This window comes from Nomia melanderi, chromosome 11 (assembly GCF_051020985.1).
Source record: "Nomia melanderi isolate GNS246 chromosome 11, iyNomMela1, whole genome shotgun sequence".
In the NCBI taxonomy this organism is placed as follows: domain Eukaryota; kingdom Metazoa; phylum Arthropoda; class Insecta; order Hymenoptera; family Halictidae; genus Nomia; species Nomia melanderi.
Genome location: NC_135009.1, coordinates 3,501,053 through 3,525,669, shown reverse-complemented (window position 1 = coordinate 3,525,669; position 24,617 = coordinate 3,501,053). Strand labels below are relative to the sequence as shown.

General features: G+C 30.0%; 1 protein-coding gene across 3 annotated transcripts in view; it reads right to left on the bottom strand.

Moving 5' to 3' along the window:
• Positions 1-24,617, bottom strand: part of LOC116435217 (aquaporin homolog protein drip) — a 67,885-nt gene that overhangs the window by 19,473 nt on the left and 23,795 nt on the right. For 2 of the 3 annotated variants that reach the window (XM_031994572.2, XM_031994573.2), the window contains exon 3: positions 8,635-8,825. In XM_031994572.2, coding sequence (XP_031850432.1) covers positions 8,635-8,825 — 191 coding nt within the window. Of the gene's footprint in view, positions 1-8,634; positions 8,826-12,180; positions 12,610-24,617 lie in introns of those variants that run through there. The other variant, XM_031994575.2, reaches the window with a different exon arrangement.

Genomic DNA, 24,617 nt, shown 5'->3' with positions numbered 1-24,617 from the left:
TTTCATTTGTTGCTTCTTGCGGTGTTCTCGCTTTTCTTCAAACTGTATGTAACTGTACAATAATTATATGTGCCGTGTATATACATATTTTTTATATGTAAATAATTATTTTACAAGTAAAAAAATTTGGTAGAATTCAAATAGAACTTAGTTACAATTCGACATTATATTTTCACTTTTAAACGTATTTTTAATGAACTTAATAAACGGATCAAACTAATAACAATTTTAACCAAATTTATTTTATTATTTGAATTGATAATACAAAATTTGCTAATAAAAGTTTTTTAAACTGTAGTTAAATTAATTTAAATTTCTAATAACATGAAATATAAGTAAACAGATTGCAAATTAAGCAATAATATATAGTCATCGCTAAAAGTAAGTGAACGGAATATTTATTACTTTACGTAATAGATTAGATGTTACTCTACATGCTGATGACTATTCGCTTAAGTAATTTGATTATTAGATAAATGTATTCATCTGTTTATCTTTGATCTAATAGCAAGTGTCTTGTAGTTTCTTTGAATTACGTGGCAATTTCTATCTTATACTCACATTAAGTGAATTGTATTGTCCTACTTTTTGAATGAATATATTACCGATTACATAAAATTATTTTTTTCGATGCACAAGAACTAGGACATACTATTAATTGGTACTTATTCTGTTGATCAATGCTATAATCAACAATATTAAATCAATTGCTTCTAATTTTGAATTTTAACATGTAGTAAACAAGTTACAAGAACAAACAATCTTTATCATTTACTCATATTAATGCAAAATTTATTGACATGAATAAATCAACCATTACAATTATTGATTACATTACAGTAAATAATATCTCCGCAAACACCCAGGAATATAAATTCTTCCAATACATTATAAAAATTGAAACACAAAGTTCCTAAACATCTAAAAACGAACAATACTACATAATCATCCAATATTCACAAATCAAAATGTAGAACCACAGTCGAATCACAAAATTGATTTTCCATCGGATACAGCAAACAGCATTGCGTCAACTTCGAACTAAATATACTCCCTTCTTCGAACGAATTATTTTAGACTCATTCATTGTGAAACAGACTGCGATCATTACGCGAACCAGTTCCGTCTTAAATTCGCGTAATGACAGGTTTCACGGGGGAACACGATGTCAGTCATTCACAGTCACGTTTACTCGATCTCGATCCCGCGTTTGAATGATTTTTTTCCTAAATGTTAATGAATGCGGAGGCATGCCCGTTCAAGCGCGGCGCGTGCTCCTGAGAGCTGTTCGCTGGTAAATAGTCTATGCCTTCCGGTGATGATGGTCGTCGAGCGACAGGCAGTCTAGTTGCTAAACGCGCCGAAAAGGAGTCAGACTGGGCGAATCGGTGATTTGGCGGACTGTCTATGTACCTACCACGTGTTGAGCCTGCCTACGCCTCGTTAAGCAATTGCGGTCAGATCACCGTTCGGTTTCTTTCATTTCGCCGATGATAAAACGTGGGCCTCTGATTGCGTTTTCCAACGAAGTTACAGTGGCTACAGGTTCGATATACATTTTTGTGTAAGGTAACCGCACCAATGGTTGGCCAGTTAAGACAAATTATCTGCTTGAATAATAATGAATGCTTACTCCTTTATGAACCCCTTGCCCTACAGTATTGTGTCAGATTCGTGGTGAAGATTTTAAATGGAATTTAACAAACATAAATATCACTTAATTGTTCTCAAGTCTGAATTGAATATTATTTTTCTATTATTAATTATAAGATTTCTGAGTAAACGTAGACAGAATAAGTGTAGCATTTTTCTATTTTTCTAATGAATTATGAACAATAAAATAGCTCTTTTGGGAGCAATTGGGAAAGAAATCATAGAGCAAAGAGTTAAATAGAAAGACCTTATGCGTGAAAATACTGTTTGAACTTCTTACAGTATGTAACAAACCGAACGTTTTTCCAATAGTTATATTATCGAAATTTTATAGATATTTTCGAGAATTCAATACTCATGTTAGAAGTGGACCATTCTTTAAAACGAGAAAACTAGTAATTGACCATATGTTAGTTAGTAGCTGACCACTTATAGTAAAACCGAAAACACTAAAGGTGATTAGGTACTTTAATATCGTTTATTTGCAACGAATATCATAAATTACAACTAAAACGATAAATACAAATGAAAAGTAGCTAATTCCATGTTGGAAATTGGAAGCATACAATCAACGTCAATAAATTAAATTGTTAGTTTTTACAATAAACAATTTAATTCAGGTAAAAGTGTTTCGGTGTTGGATCTGTAGATGCTGCAGCATTGCTTTTAGAAACCTTATTTTTTACGTTTTCCTGGAAAATGGTCAACTAGTGAGACCAGGTCAATTACTGGTACCTTTACCTTAGACACTTTTAACCATTAACGGTCGACAATTTTCTATTAACTCTGTGCGAACGAGACTGTCTTAAACTTCTAACGTTTTCTTAAGAATATGAATTATGCATCGAAGTCTTAAGTACTAAAAAAACACCACGTCAGTTTATCGTTAATAGAATAATTAAATTATTTATTTACAGTTTTCGAATTTTAGATATATTTTATACTTGGTAAACAAGCCAAGCGCTAAATGAAGTGGCGTTTTTAGTAACGCATATTATAATATATGCTGTTCTACCGGTTTAATATCCGACAAAATATTTAAACTACGACAGGAAACCATAGATACACCGTTGATTGGAGTATATTTTTATCAGAAAAGTGGTATACTACCACTATATTTTATTCGAAATAATGTCTTTACTGACGGTGCATTGAGTAGTCCATTGTCGTTAGATATGTGAATAAAATTGTGTACAAAAATCAGGTCTGCAATCTCAGATGTGTGTTATTCGATTTCAATGAAATATATTGTTCTCACATGTACCCCTAGCATCATACACACAGAAATTTCAAAATATCTACTATCCAGTGAGTTCAACATTTTTATCATAAATGTATTGATTTTAAAGACTTTTGTGTATATTTATACGTATATTTTAGTTCAGTTTTAAACAAATTTTCTTATATTCTTTTGATTCGCATATTCTTGGAAATGTAGGTATTTTAAAAGGATTTTGTATAGTTTGCAAAATTGTAACAGTTAGACAGATGTAAAGGACTTTAAGGTATTTACATTGCGTTCTAAAATTTATACTTGTATTTTGGACACTTTTCACGTGAGTAACTGAATTTTCTTTTAACGAAAAAATCGAGCAGTTGTACAAACTTGTTGCAAATATTTAAAAAATTGTGAATGCTGGGATCTTATGTTAATGTTACAATGGATTGTTGAATTTATGAATACAGTATTTTTCATCAAAATTATTGTATCTTTTCACATTGTAGAAGAAAAACAGTTGATATATTTCAACATATGCGTAAATATTACTATTTTAGTAGTAAAATCAAACTGTATAAATGTGTTTCGTGATCTGTTTTATGAAATAAAATTCTACCTATGATCCTGATATGGTAGTATAGATGCAGATCTTAAATACGTTTTCTTTTCATGAATAAGTGAATTATTCAAACAAACAAGTGGAATAACTTTATACGAATGGCAAATAATCATAACTCAGATAAAGTGCTCAACCAATACAAATTAAAAACAAAAATCCTAATTAAATAAATCGAAACAGTTTACACACTGTGCAACCATGTTTTCAACAATTGTAGCGGTGAAAATCGATAAGGGATCCGCTGTGATTATCATGTAAAATTCTGCGAGAAGCAGGATGTAAGGCTTATGATATGCAAAATTTATCGTTGGTTTGTTTCCATTAGTCACTGAGACAAATTGCGAAACTTTGCATTGAGTAGGGAGGGAAATGACGTTCCGAAGGAGAAAATAGGTCACATTTCAAGAAATTTACTTCGTTTAACGGTACATGGTATGATATAATTTTGCATGTTGAGTTATTAGCACTCGGTGCTTCAACTTCACTGCACGATGGTTGGTAAGCTTTGATTTATTTCGGTGTTACAACGGATGCAGTACACGCAAAATCGCTTCTGTGGAAAATATGTCTTTTTTTTTAAATATGACATTTACATTGCAGTATATATGTAATGAAAGATGATAGAATGTTATAAAAAGAAATGTTACACGTATGGTTTAACAAACTTGAAGCCAGTAGCAACAACGACAACGATAATAATAATGATAATTTAGGTAAGAGCAGTAGTTTGACCTATAAGAGAAATATTTAACAAAAACGTTGAAGATATAATAGCGTAAATAAAAGGAACAAAATTAAAAAAGAAAACAATAAAATTGCATAAACATGAAAACGTACACAGAAAAATATACGAAACTAATTATAGAAGCCTAACATATAATTTATGTTAATTTATGAAAGTTAATTTAGTTAAGTGGATTTTAAATATTCTTGAAGATACGAGAATGTTGTAACCAATCAAACAGAATTTATTTGCATACAAGGAAAAGAATTGGTAACAAACGTTTAAAATTGTTTTGTTTAGCAACGTTGACGTAATTTACACTGTCGTTACAACTACTAATTTATACAATCAAGGGACGTCGAAGCAAAGTAAGATCAAATTTCTAATGTCAGATTAATTTCGCGCGAGGTCATTAATCAATTGATATCTATGTTTCCAATCATCATTCTCAGAATTACACTGTACTTCAAATGTTAACTAATTTGGTAACATCTGCTGCGTATAAACGGCCGGAGAAAACGTGATTTGATTTTATTACCTCGCGAGTAAAGTAAAAATATGAAAAATCTCAACACTTAACTACCATTTTGTTACTCGAGGCATTATGTAAGTATATTAATAGAATATAAAAGTTATTCCTAGAACTCGTAAATGTATCAACAAAAAACAAATCATAAGCGATCTTAGGAAGTCTAATTTGAAAATCTATTTCCATAAAAACATCAATACTAAGCAACTTAAAAGACCTTACGTTCCAGATTTCAAATAAACTATAATGACACAAGTAGCATTTTAGAATAATAAAAATCGACAGTATTTTACAAAAATGACATAAAACAAATAGAACATAAAAGTATAATCATTTATAAAATAAAAAACATTGTACCTCAGAAGTGTCCACAGGCAATTTTTATCAACTCGCACCTATCATAGTTCAGTTGCATCCGATGGTCACAATAACAAATTTGAAAAATCGTTTAAAAAGCTGTAAGATGATCTACTTATTACGAACACGTTCGACGTAGGAGAAGGAGTAAATTTAGGTAAAAAGCTTTACAATGTTCGGCTGCGTTCAGCCCGGACATTGAATAATGTCTACATGCCGGCTTATCGACGCTACAAATTAATTCCCAATTTGCTAATCGAAAAAAACATAACGTCACGGACGAGTGAACGAACGATAACAAGAGTAATGGAATCAAGTCTGTTCGTGAAACTTCGAGCGACACGGCAGTTTAGCGAAGTGAATGGGATCCCCCTTGCCCCCTTACCATCAACTGACCGACCAGTTCTTATGGGACGAGCCGAGAACACGATTGCTTTTATCCATTCAATGAAATCAGATAAACGCGAGGTGGTAAATAATTTATCACGCTTGTAACGTAAGTACATCTGAACACGAGAGTGTGAAGGTTGCCGAAATTTTAGTAAATCGTTCCGGTTTATTTGATATTCTTTCTTTCCCTTTTTTATTCAACACATTCGCAACCGCTGACGCGAATTCATGTCTTTTCAAATATCTTCCGTAACGAAAGATTCTTCATTTCAAACAGTAGATCGTTACAAGACCAATATTTCAAAACATATTTCCTAATTATTGTCCTTATTTTAGCGTTACAAACTTGCGGCAATTAGCTTAACAATTTCGCGACCAGCGTTATATATTTGTGACGCTCTACATTTTGCATCTTGCGTAAAGACGTGTAATATGGAAGATGTAAAACGTGTAATGTGGAGGAAGTTGAACCGGATTCTTTTCTTAAATTTCATTTGTATTTTATAAAGACAACTTGTTGCATTCAATAAACTATTATAACTACACAGATTGCTGCTGAAATAAACTCTGGTCACGAACGTGTTAAGACTGTCTTGATGTTATTAGAACGATTTGTAATTTTTGTACTGTATTTAACATATTGAGAACTGCACAATTTCACGCAACAAAATATACGAAGTGAAAGAAGATATAATATTGAATTATTGAATTGAAGTACATTATTGTTATTGCACGTTATTGTAATATTATGTATAATATACAAATGTGTTTAAATAATCACCGTTTTATTCAGTGAATTATAATAATTTAATTTGGTAGGGGTCATTAATAACCCCCATGGCATTCAACGTGTTAATTATATATTTTGAGCTCAAATACTTGCATATTAATTTTTTAATATTAATGTGTACTTACTGAAATTTTACTATATAAGTTCGACGTAAATTGCAGTGAAGTGAATGTAGATATAGTGAGAAATTTAGAAATATTAGAGAAATAATAATGTATTTGTAATAAAGGTTTTTGCAAATTTATACAATTCACTAATTTTGTAATACTATGTATATTGGCCTCGAAGAAAATTACTTTGCTGAAAACGAACATTAAATTCGATATGTTCTCTAAACTTCGAACTAGAAGTATTTGTCAAAATGTCATAATCGAAACTTTGATATATAAAACGTTTTATGGAAACGTATTAGGGAATCACGAATTTCTTCTGTTACGCAGCAAAAATTCCTTAGTCAAGTTCACTCCATTTATCAACATTAACAGTATTAACGATTCAGAATTACAGAAAACCATTAATAATCAGTACAGTGAATAACAATTTAAAAATTAAGTATGCAGGATGTTGTAACCACAAGCTAGTAGATAAGAAGACCTAACCAAGACCTAACCAAGACCTAACCAAGACCTAACCAAGACCTAACCACAAGTTAGTAGATAAAAAGATGATAAAAAATTCGTTCAATGTTCTAAAGAAACTTAACTTCGCAGTTACTTATTATTTAAAATACATGTTTATATTTGACAAAACCTGACCAAGCAACTAAATGATGATTCACATCCACGAGAGGCAACCAGACACTTCTACAACACGTGTCACCTTTTCCACTACGCACTATCATTTACTATGCGCCATAGCGTGAAGTCGCATTCCAACAACTTCCTTGTTTACGACAACGAGTTTTTATTTCTGTGATAATTGTTTATTTGTAAATATATTGCTTCACTTCGTTCGGTTGATAGTTCTGCTTTATACTCTATTGGTAATTATTTATATATCAATTATAGTAAACTACAAAATTTGGGTTCGTTTAGTAGGTAAAAATAAAGTTCTGTTTAATGGGAAATATTCCAAACTAATATAAACAGTTACAGAGAACCTATATAATTAAAATTATTATTTAACATGAATTTGAAATTATCTCTAGATATTTTTACGTTCGCTCCATCAAAATAACTTTATCATAATTTTACCATAAACGACAAATTATTTAATAACAATTTTTTCCAGTTCTCATAGTGTAATAAAATAGTTTAAAAGAGAATAATCGCATAATCCGTAATATCGATTTAGGTATAAGAAAGAGATAGAAACGGTAGAGTTTTGTTAGACAAGTCAATTAAGGATAGACATGTCAATCCATTAGAAAAATTAGTATAGTACATTTTGTATGTTATCTTCTTCTGTGAATGTTCGAAGTATAATGTACGAGGAAAGTAGGTAACAGATATGTCGATGCAATATCAGCAATGCTTTTAGTATTTATCTTCCATCAGAAATACAGTGAGGTTTCTGCACAATGCAATTGTTTTAATGGAAATGTAACAGTCACAGTTCTTTTTTACATCAAACTCTCGTGAATCAGTTGAAGCGGAATGACAATAAACAACTTTATTTACCAATTTACGCATTTATTAGTTGATGTACCTACATAGAGTTGCGTTCTCGATGTTTGATTCTATTAGAACATTTTTAATTCCCAAATATTCATGCATTTATAAAATATTTTTTTCAAGACACAATGAAACGTATTTTACAATAAACATTCTTACAATACCTGTTACATTTTATTATATTTTAAAGTTACAATTCTTGACATTTTTGTAGTTACTTCGAATGCATTAAAATTATGTAAGAAAAAAATAGTCTTAATCAAGGAAAGAATTTAAAAAATACAAAACTATCCTCAATATGGTTATCGCTGTTAAAACAAAATTTATGTATGCGTAAAGAATGCCTATTTTTTTATTGCAGGCTCAATTAAAATCATATTAATCAATGTACGTAATAAATACACATTCGGTGTCCTCTTTCTTAACGTCAATATTTCAAAAGGAAAAATCGTTGCATTTTACACAAATCATTCTCTGCATACTAATTATAAGTTTGTAATAAATATTCGGTTCAGAGTCGCATGAGAAATGTCCTGTCAAGTATCAACGAGTTTATTTCATCATTATCAGAATAGAATGCAACATTATCGGCGACACGTTCAACGACGTAACTTCACCGAGATGCACGTGCAACGTCACAAATAACATGACGTATGAAGGCGAGTGTGTAATAATTTCGTGTTGACAAGCCTCGGGAGCTTCCTTCTAGTAAATAATTACGTAAAGAGCGATTGACTTACGTGCGCCAGACTGGCAACAGCAAGGCCAAAGGTGAACGCGATGTGCACCACTGTGGGTGGATTGTTGGACCACGTGATACAGGAGGCGCAACCGATCAACACCAGAAGAAACGTTCCCAGGGCTTCGCCGAACATCATCACCAGAAAATCAACCTTCGTCACCTCCTCCATGCCGACGAAATCTTTCGCGCCTGAATGGAAAATGAGAAAAAATAAAAATTATACGTAATCGTTTAATAAGTTGTATAATTTTGTTACAGCTGATAAAGATATCGTGACGCTTTATCTATCGGAAGCCTATTAATAGGTTCAATGACTGTATTGTATTAACACTAAAACGACCAGATGGGTCGAATTGACGCATTTCAGAATTCTTATTTTGCAAGTATTTAAGTTATGAAGGCCGTTTTACGAAAAGTTTTCAATTTTTGTGTATTTACATAGGTGTAAGTCTAGTAGACCCTTCGAATTCAAGAAACGTATTGTTCCAATTTTGATAAAAAATTGGAAATATGTCATCCTAATTTTTCCTCTAATTGTGGCGTTAAAAGAAGTTTGTTTATTTTTATTTACATAATAATCTTAAGGAAAATCATTGTGCTAAGTGAAAAAGTGTTAAATGAGATGCGTTATTGATTTACAATTATAATTACTATTGCCATTGAGAATTTTCTTCAGTTTTTAGCTGCTAATCATTGGTCTTTAGAAGATCGCTAAATAATCGTTGGCAGACGAAGTGTTAACCCTTATATTAAAAACCAAAATGTTTGCGTCCGTTTGAGTTTCAGTGTTACAATATTTCTACGTACATTTCATACTTTCAAAATACACGTTGATGTATAGGTGTTGAAAAATAGGGATTTGATGCAATTTTGTCAAATTTGCATGGAACTTTTACAAAATGTGCAGTTAAAATTATAAAAATGGGCATCCGGTTGCTAATACAAAGGTTAACCCTTTGCAATTGAATTCCTCTTTCAAGATTTGATGTCTAAAGTAAAAAGCTGCAAATGAATAATTTAACTATTCAGGTACCGAGAGAATGATACGTGGTTTCCTTCTTTTTCAGTATTCAAGACTTTGATGCTTTTAAACTTTAGAATTAATCAATTAAAATAATTAAATCAACATTTTCAGTCTAAAAGATAAAGCAGGAGTATTTGTTATCTTTATGACCTAAGGTTCTACAAGTAATTGAATTGGCCAAAACAGGAAATTACTTTTTATTACTTTGTCAGGCATAAGAAAAAGTAAATACTCGGCTACAAGTAATATGATTTTTGATCAATGTTTTGATTTTTTTTATAAATTGACTTTTGTTATTTTTAATCTTAATGGTTAAATTTGCAGTTTCCAATAAATTTTATTTATCTCGCATCAACTACAAAAATGTGTTGAGATTTAAAAATTCGATCTACAGATACTTTCTTATTGTTTGTTTATTCTTATTTACTATGCTTTAGAGTGATTGTGCAATGGAAGACAATCGAAGAAATGATGTCAGAGGAATGTTTATTGTAAAATATGTAGTGGAGGATGTAGAGAAAATGTACAATGTCAGGCTTTCCATCGCATAACAAATGTATTGGAATTACATTTCAAGGCTTTCGCAATTGTCATAGATGGTGCTCAAGATATTGGACATTTCCAAAGATGTAGGAAATGAATTTTCCTTTATCGCCGTAGATCATAAACGTACGGATTAAATTATTCAAGAATGTAAGTAGAATACACATATAGTAGCTTCACACTGTACGTGTAATGTGTGCTGGAAAAATTATCGAAGAAAATCACTTCAAAAAGTCTCTCATTCAAAGAACCTTCGACTGTATAACTATTTACTATACCTTTTTCCATAGTTTCCAACTAATACAATATAAATTTGTGGCTTTTATTGTACATTTTACTGTAAAAATAATTAAATCAATATTTACTGCATTAAAAATGAAATGTTCAAATTATGTATTTTCGAATTTCTAATCGTATTATGCTTTTTATTATAAAAAACAAACTAAATATTAAAACATTTTAATTAGATGACAAATAGAGATCTTGCAACCGAAAAAGTAATTTAATAAATATTTCAAATGAATTTACATTTCCATAAAACATACGAATAATGTTAACTTTATATAAACCATTATTTTTGACCTTTCAAGTTTTATTAATTTATATCATTTTTGGCTGCACACCAAGTGGTCCATTTATCAGTTCTCTTATGAAACTATCGCGTAATTGTTATTATCACCGCGTAGCACATTTGATTCTCTCTTGAGATTAACGGTGTTACACGGTTTAAGCACGAGCTACTCTAGAATAACGCGTGCGTAAATGCGTAATCGAGATATGGGCTAGTAGCCATAGGGAAATAGGAACACGCGCGCGCGACGGCTTTCATAACACTTGTGCAAATGATTTTCGCTGGTTAACTCCGCCCGCAGTGAATCGTATACCGTGAAGCGACAAAAAAATTTTCCTGTGTAATTTATTATCGAACCAACAGTCTGAAACGGAGACATCGCCGTCGTGCGTGTCTTACCGTTGAATTATTAGTTCAATATTTACATACATTCCGATAGGACAGAAAATAGCACGATATTTGTTTATATACATGTATATACAGATTTTAATAACAATTAGGAACTTTTTTATGGTATTCGATTCAGATATTATAATATTTTCAGTTTTAGTTATTTTTCAACAAATCAATTAACACTGGAACTATCGCACCTATCAAAATGATGGATTTCATTTTTCTTATCTCGCAATTATTGGCATCTTAAAAGAATTAAATATACGAAGTGATCTGAAAAATAAATAGTTTCACTTGAATTCTATATTGAAAATATGACGAAACTGAACAAAATTTCTTGCTAAAATTTTTATAAAGTTTACATATTAAGCATACTAAACGCTCGATGGTTCTAGTGTTCAAAACTTTAATTATTCGTAACAGTATTTAAATACAGCTGGACCGAACTGTGTTTATTTTTTTCAAGCTATTATTTACTATCCAATAGAAATCACGATGAAATAAAAAACTAGATAGCGTTATAATTATATAAAAATAAATCTCACTTAATTGATTTATTTTTCAGAAACTATCTCCTTTAAAACATTAAAAACAAAGCTAAGTAATAATATCATGACTAACTCGTACACGATCATAAAACATCACCAGTACATAAAATTGACCATAAACTAAAAAATCTCTTCACCTATTAAATCTATCACCAAAACAACGATCAACAATAACAACCACCACAAACAATGCATCAACTTCCACAAACACTGCTCCAAAAATTAACACTAAAACTACCGGACAGGTCAAATTAACCTTCAGAATTCTTATTTCGTAAAAGTTTAAATTATAAAGGCATTTTTGCAAAAGATTTTTAATTAAACTCTCGTACTTGCACAACTAGAAGACTTGGACACCCTTCGAATCTCAAGAAACCAATTGTTCAATTGTTTACGAAAACTCAGAAATAAGTCACTCTAATCGTTCGGTAGTTTCAGTATTAAAAAAAGAAACAATCAACATACCTTTCCAACCCTTTCCCATTGTTCCGAAGCACACACCACCTTAAACGAACGTTTCTTCTCAACTACCCTCTTCCGATTTTTCACTAGAGCCGCTGGCCAGCAGACGATGCTCTCATTGAACTGTTCTTACCATTTCCCGAGGGTACCGATCATCGATCACCGCTCGCGAACCACCCGTCCCACTCCCGAAACCGGAGAACAATGCTGGCCGCTTATCACCTCGATTACCGGTCCGAATATTACGACAACTTGATTGGGAACGCGGATCGGTTCTCAGCGAAGAACAGCGTTATCAGAGAATGGAGAACGAGAGAAGACAGGAAAAAAAGGAGGAACACTGTCGTTTCTGTCGCACACCGCGAATTCAGCGTGGGTTCGACAGTACACCACGTGGAGTTTCTGGGCTATTGAGTCTGTAGAGCGGCAGTTTCGCCTTCATATATCGCTGTTCTCCACCGCTGTCCTCCCCCCAATCGACACGCGAATCCCCCCTTTCTCACCTCCGCCACCTTCAACCTCTTCATCATCGTAACCCCACCAAGTGTTCTTCTCTCAAAAAACTCATTCAAAACGGCGCGTGGGTAAGCAAGCAACCGTCTGTTTTTGCCTGGCACGATCCAGGAGGATGGCCCGATCCGCGGACTCATGATCGCGGCTATCCTTGACACGTTGCAGCGCCGGATAATGGATTCGTACGTCTTTAATGGACCGTGCCGATTCTAACGTCGTGATTGTAATTATGTTTCGACGAGATGGGATGTATTGCTAGGTTGTTGCGTGGTTCGATTGTGTCGTTTGATGTTTGGGATCTTTGTTGCGTTGGTATGTGGAGTTTTGATTCTGTTAGGTGGTAATGCAAATAAGTTTGATTGAGTGTGTTGTAATTTTGAGAATTTTATTGCAATTTATTGAAAATGTGGATAATTGTGGCGATTAACGGTAAATCTACCGAGCAGTTAAATTGTGTTTTTGAAATTTCTCTGTAAAAACAACAACAATTTTTTAAAGATACATTTGTTACCTTTTTAATAATTGCAAAAAGAAGAAATTAGAAACGGGTCATTTTAACCCGTCTGGTGGTTTTAGTATTAAAAAGCTGTTTATGGTCAATTTAAAAATGCGGGAGAGTTGTTTTATTATTACATGAAGCTAATGACAAAATGTTTGATACACTTGAACGAATTTATGATATAATTCAGTGGAATAAACGTTTTCAGATTTCATTAATAAATTTAATACGAGCGAGTGACGTATTCGAAAGTTTCAAGATTTTATATTTAATATTAATTTATTTTTACTATGAGTAATTCAATGATAGAATAAACGTCCTCAAATTATTTGTGGTAAAGATGAATATTAATATTAAACGTAATATATTTATATTTTTTAAATAGGTTGCTTTGTTGTATTGGATTTGTTAACAAACGAAAATGTGAATGTAATTATAAAAGTCAATATGTTAACCATGTTGTTTGGCATTGTTGACATTATAATTTATAATGTTTAAAATCATTTCGTCAACTTTAGGAACGTGAAGTTCAATTCTCATTACACGTGAATGAAAATTACTATTTCAAGTATTACTACTTATTTATATGTTTATACATTTTTCAAGAATTGTAATTTGGAAATCTAATATGCTTATAATGTATATACTAAATACATTTATGCATAATTCAACTGAATTTTGTCTGTACTACTAAATGTTCAATACAAAAATAATTATTAAAATCATATAATTAAAAGTAGATACACCGACAAAATTAAAAAGACAATTTATAAAAGACATTGGAATAATGTTCGCAATAATTCTGTTAACATTTTATTTATAAAATGTTTGTATCATATGCCAAGTTCATATATCCTCAATTTGTGTACCAAGAAAACAGTATGCATTCATAAGGAATGAACTAAACGATTTAATTGTAATAATGTTAAAAGTCTGGTTTATAGGGACATTGTTACTTCGTGAATTAAAATAAAGAAAACTTTACAAACAACACAGGATAATAAATAAAACTATGTTTAATTTCATGTCTATAAACGTATAAATATGATTTATCAGAAAAAGATTATTGATTCAAAAATATGTTGGTCGTGGTTTAATCTCAACGATCTAATCGTAATCCTTAGCTTATCGCAAAAACTTTCCGTGGTATTTAACTGCATATTTAAAGTAAATATATCATAATAATGATATTTTAAAGACGTACTAGAGATAATAATTCTCAGACTTTACTTTTAGGGTAATACGATTATAAAACGTTACGTTTGCATTACTCAGATATCTTATCGTCATTGCGTAGAAAAGCATTCTTGTATTACAGGTTTACATGACGCACTGTTATGTTAATGCAAATTACAGTTAGCTAACACACAACACTATCAAAGTAAATACGCAAAAGTTTATTTTGATATTTGAAGGTTTGTTATGTGAAAATCAGATCATCCACGAAACATAATATTGTAAATATGAGGAAAAATTGGTGATATTATTATAATAATGAACTGTGGTTGGTGTTAATAAAAAAATTAAATTTAATTGTGGCTCTATGATTTTTATTTTTGGCAAACTACATATTAATATCTTCTACAGCCATTAGCTTATACAAATCCAAGTGTATTATAAATATGTACTCACCCAAGAGAATATCAGTTTAATAAAATACGATATAAATAATCAAAGCAAACATGTATAAATTCTATATTGCTATAAATGCATAATATTTCAAATTAACCGTAATATTTTTAAGACATAAATTAATAGTTAAAAAAAGTTTGTATTATATCATTATATGTAATAATCTATTAAACTTTAATTATACCATCATACATTGAAGTAAGATAAGTTATGGGCACAGCATAATAAAACTAGAAAGTCATAAGAAGAAAAGTGATAAACGAAATTAATATAGTTACCGTATGTGTACTCGAAGGATTATGAAATGAAATAATATTACCTACACGAAACGCTTCAAAATCTGTATAGTAATTTAAAAGCATTCATTAATTGGAGTTAATTTTTACATTATACTCTTTTTGTAATAATAATTTATTAACCGTAATTATATTACTGTCAATTACCTATCAGAGAATGCTACAGCGAATATTTATCATAAACTGACACTGATTACGACTCACATTGTACGAAGCACTTTAATCGACCAGCGCCACAATTATGAAACGACTTAGCTTCAGATAATATCCTTTTAATTTATCTCGGCACGCAATGCAAAGGAGCGAAAAACCGGAAATATCTCTGTCAAGCGCACATCATAACGTTATAAAATTAAACTCGCACGACTGCGTGCCATGTTGCGAATTGCAAATCGGTTATTTTCGAGGCTTTATTGCCATGTTATGACGCGGTTTTAAAAGTACGCATTACGTGTCAATAGAAGAGTTTTTTTTTCACGTTGCACTACCGAAGATGAGCATGCCTTGTTTCGTTTCTAGTTAATTGGAGAATAGTATCTGATACTAAATTTATGAAACCCATTCGTTTGATGGATCTCAAATTTTATAGTTATCATTTTTCAGCCGTTTTTCCACTGCTTTCGCTTCTTATTACAATACTTACCTATACGCACTTTTATGAAAATAATATAATTAATAATTGTAAGCAAATTTAATTATAAGCTGTAATTAATGTTAGAATTACCGAACCCGTCAAGATGGGTGGTAATGTTCTTATTGTACATTTATTGATATTTTAAAAGTATTGAATATCTGAAACGATTTTGGAAATAAATAATTTCATTTAAATACTATAACAAATGCCTGAAGAAATCGAAAAAAATCTATTGTTTCAATCTTTATAAGAATTATATATCAACTCCAATAAATGCTTGGTAGTTTTAGTGTTAAACAAAAGAACAATTGACATATCCTCGAATGTATTTTTTTATTTCTTAAAACGTTACATAGAAACAGTAATGCCTTTTGTCAAAAATAAAATTATTTAAAAATATATTATGGTTGTTATTAAAAACAGTTTTTCTATGTACGATATTTTCTTTTTCAAAGCCATCTATTTAGATACATCAAACAAAGATTATCATATTGGATATCACAGATGTTATCGAACATGTTTCAATCTAATTACTACAAGTATTCACTCCAAACTTAAATTACACAATGTTCGCTTCTTTCTTTCGTGAAAAATGAAAGTTACCTAGGAAATATAAAATGTTAATTTAAACAATTTTGTATTGATGTCTAACCGAAAAATTATTTTGTTAATTATTACTTTAAATTGATATTATGTTTTTCAACATAATATTACATTGAAAATTGTTTATATAAGGCTGTCTTCATTTGAAAATACATTATGAAACAATAGTTTGATGAATATATTTTACAAGCGTAATTTACTATTTAAAACTATTGTTATCACTTGCAGTTCATTAATAACGTGATGAAATATTTAACTCTTTATTTTATGTTTTATCAATAATATAATATACTTTAACTCCCGTCCAATCGATGCTAAGTTTTTTTTTCCTGCTCTTAACCTTTTGGGTACATTTGACGAATTACATTATTTATGTGCTAATATCTTGCGTCAAAATGCAAAATTTTTATAATTTGAAAGAATATTATATTCTGACTTATTTTCATGGTGACGCATTGCGTGCAGTAAAAAATAAAATTAGATCCATGAGGAAGTTTATTCAGATTGATTATGTATCCATAGGTTAATTATCTTTATATCAATTCTGTATAGTGTTGCATTCTTACAAACTTTTCAAGAGTTCAATTTTTATACATCTTTCAGAATCAAACATATAACGAATGAAGAACAATTATTCATTATTTGTAAGTGTATTATTTTGTTTTTAAAACATTCTATAATAATGCAATTTAAAAATTTGTACGATGAAAGAGTATCAACTATTCAAATGTTACGGAATTAGAATTTTGTTTGTAAAAGAATTATTCGTCTAGGAGACTAATTCTTGGGTAGACAATACCATACTCTAACACCGATGAAAAGAATCACTAAAACTCTATGTATCTAAGTATTAGCACTGTTAGTGCGGCAATTAAAGAGGACTAGAATCTATCAAGTTGGTGCATTAAAACAATTATTTTCTTAAATAAAGTGACAGTAAAAAATGACCTTCATAAGGAAATATTAGTTATTAAATTATGGAAAGGATGCTGCATTTGCAAATGTGGAAACTACAAATGATCAGGGAAAAATTGAATGACTTCGATTGAAAAAGAAACACGGTAAGATATAATTTTAATTAATTAAGAATTAAGATTAATAATTAATAAATTATTAAAAAACTAATCAAGATTAATAGGAAATGATTCTATAAAACTTGGAAAATTATGAGAGCGTAATTATTTAATGTATAACGGAAGTATATGATGTACAAATTTTAATGAATTAATTTAAAAAATAGAAAGGTTATAGAAATATGGGTTTTTAAATATAATAAATGGACTTAATAATTTTAATATTTTATTCAAGTTATTTGTAAAAATCTTTATTTTGTTCGATGGATTATATTTTTATATATTTAGCTTTTCTTTCATTTCCTTTTGTATTTCACACTTTCCTTCTTCATTTTTCCTATATTGTTTTGTTGCCTGTTTCTTCGTAACAATTATGCCATATATTTTAATTATTATAATTACTGCGAAACATTTTATTATTTTGATAAGAATAATTAATCATCTGTTTCACTGATTATAAAATGATTGCGTAAGTTTGATCGTGAACTGTAAACTTCCCGACTAATTTGCACGATGCAGAGGATATGCATTTGAAAATCTGCGATCAGGTTAATATCACTATCTCATAAGCTTCTCTATCGTGCGGTTTTTGCAATTCATACGACCACGTTGTTATATAAGCAACGTTTGGCCATAGTTTTCGAATAAAGGCGTCAGAGTGTGATGTAGTTTCTTGTTTTACGACATGCAGTGTAATGTTGCTACGGTAACGTGTAAAAAAACGTAACAGAAAATGTTCAAAATAAATTTCCAGACAATTTCAAAGTACTATATATATAACATTTTCTGTTACACTTTTGTATTTCATATGTATACCTTTTTTCTCCAATATTACGTATACTATGAGAAATTTTTTGTTTGAAAACTTACAATTAATTTCTTAATCTGTTACTTAGAAAGAATTATATATTTCATTGTGTAAAAAATGATATAGTTTTCAACATTTACATTATTGCAAAATACCATAAGAGATAAAACTGTTAGGTATGCATACTATACTTTTTTATCAATGCCGAAAACTAAAAATATGATTAAATAAATGTAGTGTCTATATGTACCTTACTACTATTTCAAATATTTTATTTGTAAGAGATATAAACCAGTACACAGTTTTAGGCTTCGAATAGGAATGAATAAATTCTTTAAGAATCTAGTGAATATTTATTGTTAAGAAGAATAGAGGTTACATATTTTAATAGTTACTGCTGTATTTTTTCAACAAGCAAAACTTCGGAAAAATATACACGCCGATAAATATTGCAGAATAAAAACTATTAACCAGAGATTGAATAACATAATATAACGATTCTTTTTCTCGTATTTTAAATTACTTAATTAAAATTCACTATTTAAATGAAACCTGATTTTTGCATTCTATGAAAACACAAAAAAATGTGAGAATGGTAGACATTTCTTATTTATAAATGTGTCAGTAATTTGTTATTTTATAAATAATTTATTTTCCATGAAAAGTCATTTGTTGTTATACTCTATTGTATAATATATTTTAATACGTCTACTAATTTAATTTTACTGTTAATTTACCGTTTTCACTTTTGCTATTAAAAAGAAAAACATACTATATGTATGTATATATTATTTATGGATTATTCTCTCATTAAAAGTATACAATCATTACAGGACATTCTTACGTGATTAGAAACACGATAACGAATTATTTATTGGTATACTACATGACTTTACTGTTTGGGTTGTTCTCAGTAGCTAACCTCTTATCCTCGAGTATCCCAATGCGAACATCACTGAATAGATACCAAGCTAGTATCAACATGGTAATTATAACGTAAGAGTCAACAATGGTATGTAAATAACGCGCAATGTGGTGTGCACCAACACACCACTCCGAGTATTTTCGCTGCTAACTTATCAGCAGTTATCTAGAAGCTGCGTTGTTCTACCGGGAGATAACCATGATGGTCCAATTCTTTGGGATTGCAAAACCGAGCCGTGCCGGCACCACGCACGTCCCTCGATAGTAATTAAGCGGCATTAATTGGGTCACCGCGTAGCAAAGTGCCTCCTGTAAATAGATGTTTCGCACACCTGCCGCTTCATTTCCATCGTCTGATGTTACGCGGCCCAATGAGTACTTAGAAGTATTGAAATTGTGATTCACCGATGCCATTTCGGAATGTTGTTCATTACTTTGCGAAAGTAGTATAACTATTGATATTTTGTTTAGAAGTATTAAAATCATGATTCACTGGTATCATTTCGGGGTGTTGCTTATTATTTTGCGAAATTAGTACGACTATTGATATTTTGTGTTTTGAGAATTCTCATTTTTAAAAAATAAGCATTGTCATCGGGGAAGAAGAATTTTTGTTTCTCGATGCGAATGTGTTAAGATAGTAGATTTTATATTATATTATATGTTAATTTTTAAAATTAATTAATATTAATCAATTACTCTTTAAAGTGAAAATAATTATCGTAGTTTTAATACAGATATGTTGAAATACTTTTATATAATTAAAATACTCCGTTTTATAGACAAGTTTTAGTAAAACTTGCCCGATGCGAATGTGTTAACACATTACATGCCATTTTGATTATCACAATTTAAATCAATTACAATCAACTCGTTTATTTGTTACTCAATGTGTTTCCGAGATAGTTTATTACAAATAGCAATACTTTCAAATATACGTAAAAGGAATAAAATTTTTACTTTCAACATAAAATATGTATTAGGGGTATTAGTATGTCTCCCACGTACAATGTGTTAAATTCATTTAATTTACAGAATAAATAATGTACCAATTCATTATTTAACGATCAGATTTTACGTAGGAAATAGTAACTTGCGTATAATCAAGTAATTTATTACAATAATTGTATTAATAAGAAAATATAATTGTTTATGGAAGGACATTTTCTTACTTTTCTAAATGTAAGTAGTTACATAGATAAAAGAACAACCTTTTCTTATTCTGATGCAATGTACATATTAATATTCTTATCACGTTTTCTAATTAATGTGCTTTTTTTATTATTACATATTTCAAATTGACATGCCTATTGTTCTCATTTATTTTAACAGTATAAATGTCAATTCAAATAGAATCATTGGATATAATTATTATCAGAAAAAAAGTGTCCACTTTTACCCTATTTTTATTCCATGACTTTGTATTCCAGTATAAAGTTTCCAACTGATTTTTTATGTTATTGTATTTGTAAATCCGTTGTTTCAATATGATTTAATTTTTAATAATAAACTAACATTAGACTGTTGAGTGAGGGTTAAATGTTAATGATTGAAATAGCGCAGAATAGGAGTGACTTCTGCATACCACCAACAGTTAGCACACGTATTCATTTATGCAGGTGCATATCAACTATTTTAAAATAAATGATAAAAGTCTATACACTGGTTTTAGTGTTATAATGCGAAATTACGTTGTGCTTTCATTTAACCATAACGTACTCATACGTTTAGGTATATAGTAAATTTTTAAATATACCTAAAGTGACATTTATATTATAACGTTCTAATAATGTATTGTAATATTAGATACATAAAAAAGGAACTACATATAACTGATGTTGTGCAATTCATTTAAATTTAGTGTTGCATTCGTTTTTGAGACGATATAACTGATTCAAGAATATACATTCTGTAATAATTAAAAATTCTTATTGTTTTCACATTTGTAGTGATATATTTGATATATTTGATAGGTAAATGTGACATGTTTGATTAACATTTTATGTTAAAACCCAAAGTTTGATTTCTTCCACCTATAGTTGAAAGTATTTCTATTTACAATTAAATATCCCGAAAACACATTGAATAATAAATAAATGAGTTGATGGTAATTGGTATAAGTTGAAATGAGCAAAGTGGCCTACATGTAATATGTTAATGACCTATGAGTTAGATGATAAATTTACTATAAAATCAATTGAACATTATCAAAGCAGTAATATACAAGAGTGATGTAAGGAACAATTCATTCAAAGATGAAATTAACACTAAAACTACCGAGCAGTTAAATTGACTTTTTAACATTTCTTTAATAATTTCTCAGAGAAACATATATTATCTTTTGAATAATTACAAAAAGAAGACATCAGGAGTGAATGATTTTGTCCTGTCTAATAGTTTTAGTGTTACATTTTCTATTGTGCTTTTACAAAGGAAATTGTTTTTTTCTTGGCAATACCGCGAACTTATCTGGATCCTGGTAAAAAAACATCAATTGGAAACTTTCTTTTCTCCGGAATTGCAACTAACGAAAGGGAACAGTTCTACTTGCCAGCCAGTGAATGTGCCACGAAATCGCTACAATTATATTGTGCACAGTGGTCATTCTTTTCTGTGGCGTCGCAAAAACTACGTTACAGCGAAAACTTTCCTTTTTTAACGATCGGAGCCTAGAAATCAGGGGGAAGAAGAAAATGGGGAGCACGTGACGCCGTTTGTTCTCATACCGTGCGGTCGTCCTAATTTATTAACGAATGATAACGACGCTTAATTTCAACGAATATAATGCAACAATAGTTTGAACGGCGTAGGATTTCCGTGAAAGCTTTAATGCCTAACGAACTATTGTAGATTGATTCCTTTCAAGACCTCACGTTTGAGAACTCGCGGAGAAAGTACTTTGTATTCTGTTATGAGCTGTATTATTTGTAACACGAAAAGATGGTCTCACAAAATACTATGGCTCATGAAACTGCTTAAGAGAACGTACCTGTTTAATTAACATTAGAACTACCGTATCAGTGGAACTGACTGGTTTCGGTTTATGTGTTTCGCAGGTATTGATACCTTCAAGCATTGAATACTCGAAATACTCGAATACTCGAAAATAAATACTTTCACTTGATTACTCTGATGAATGTCTGAAGAAATTAAAAATAATCTACTGTTACTATTTTTGTAGGGATTGCATATCAATCGTATTAAATGCTCGGTAGTTCTAGTGTTAAATTACTAAGATAATTGAGACTGCTTTTTAAGGTTTTCTCTTGGTAATGAGTAGACTGTTGATACTTGGACAAATTAACATGTTTACAGAGGAATTGTGGAAGCTGATAGTAAAGAATATTTTGTTTTTTGTATTATTTGTTTTATTAGATTAATAATAAATAAAATTGAAATAAAATTGTGTTAAAATGGATTATAGTTTTAATGATCTATAAATAATAATAAAAATAAAGTTGATCCACCATTTTAATTTAATGTGATTAGAAAGTACGCGATTTCATGTGAAAAAGTATGTCGAGAATACAAATAAAATAAGTAAATGTAGAATTGAACTTTCTTATTTGAAGTCTAGTAAAAATATCCTTTATCTTTACTTTTCTGTTGAACATTTTTCATGTAGAATGGTTTCTTGTTGATTATACTGTATTATGTGTATTCAGACAATTATCCGTGTAGAGTCTACATGAAAAAATTGTATCGAACATTTTCATCCTATATTTTCGTACAAAATTATTCTATTCTCGATAGTACCACTAAATGTTCGACATACTACATAATAAATATAAGTATATAATTTATTATGAGAAATATGAGATTGAATGCATTGTAAAGAATTGTGTATGCTTTAAACGAGAGTTTCTCAATTCTTAACCTATCTAAATTTATCTGAACGAACCGTATTATACATGACTTTATATTCGTCTAAAAATTATAAATCACTTTAGTCTTTTTTGTAGCATTTTCTTTGAGAGTAAATTACATTACACTTAATGTTATTCTTTTCATATTTGATATTCATGATAAGAAATATTTGTAATGCAATTCGACATACATCATTGTCACAAAAATCTCAATAAAAATACTGAGAACATATGTGTATATAAAATATAAATACAGGGTGTCCTATTTTAATCTGTAAATATAATTTTCTTCGAAAGTATTCGTTATTTTAAACACGATTTAAATTCAATTTTTTCTATGTTGATAGATTCTTGACATAGATAGGTTAACACTTTTTTGTAGAAAATGGCTTGCTACGATGATTAATTCCAAAAAATTACATAATGATACTTGAAAAACAGTATGATCTTTATATCTTCTATACACGTTGTAGAAATAAATTAACGTTACCAAATTACTGTTTTCTCAAAGCAGAAGAAAATTGCTTTGGTTACATTTTTTAAAGAACAAACAGTCCCAAAGATAATTATATTTATTTAGTTTAAAATAAGACATCCTGACAGGAAATCCCACGGAACTGGGTGCAGCTATACGTTTGAAAGGATTGGAGGTAGAGAAAAATATTATAGAACAAAATTAAATGGTATTAAACGCTTCACATTTCCATGAAACTTTTTTTTAAGTAAAACTCTAATTTTGAATAAATTAATTAATTCAGATTTTCACTGTCTATGAAACATATTAATAATGTTACGTTTGAAAATTGTTAGATTATGTGCTACTTCAATTTTAAACATGCTGCATTATGTCACTGTATTTCTTGTTCAATGTAGTTCTGCCAGTGTCTTATTTGTAAATATGAATCAGGTTTTATCGCTAGAACTACGGAGCATTTAATATGATTGATATGTAATCCCTGTAAAAATGGTAACAAGATTATTTCTAGTTTTCTCAGATATTCATTTCAGATTTCAAGTAAAATTGTTTATTTTTAAAATCATTTCGAATATTCAATGCTTTTAACACTAAAATTACCGGACGGGTCAAATTGACTCATTTCAAAATTTTTATTTTGCAATTATTTAAATTCTAAAGGCAAAAGATTTTAAATTAAATTTGTGTATTTACATAGATATAGAATAGGAGACCCTTCAAATTTCAAGGGACTTATTGTTCTAATTTTTATAAAAAATTGAAAATAAGTCATTCTAATTGCTCGGTAGTTTTAGTGTTAATATCGATAAAATGTCTTGTAAACCAAATGGTGTATATATCGCAAACGTGGCGTGAATCTCGTTTCCTGTCGAAATTGGTGACCGATAAAAAAGATTCTCTTGGGAGAGAAACAATTGCCTAGCTTCTAGGAAGCGAAACAAAGCGTTACGCGAATAATATCAGGCGTGGTAGATTTTCACGAGGTTGCTACGCGATACGTGCACCGCAGAAGCTACTAGTAGAAGGAAAATTACCTTAACACAACACTGAAACATGCGCGATCAGCTAGCTGAACGAACACGGTTACTTGTTACGTGATAATGGTTTTAACGAGCCA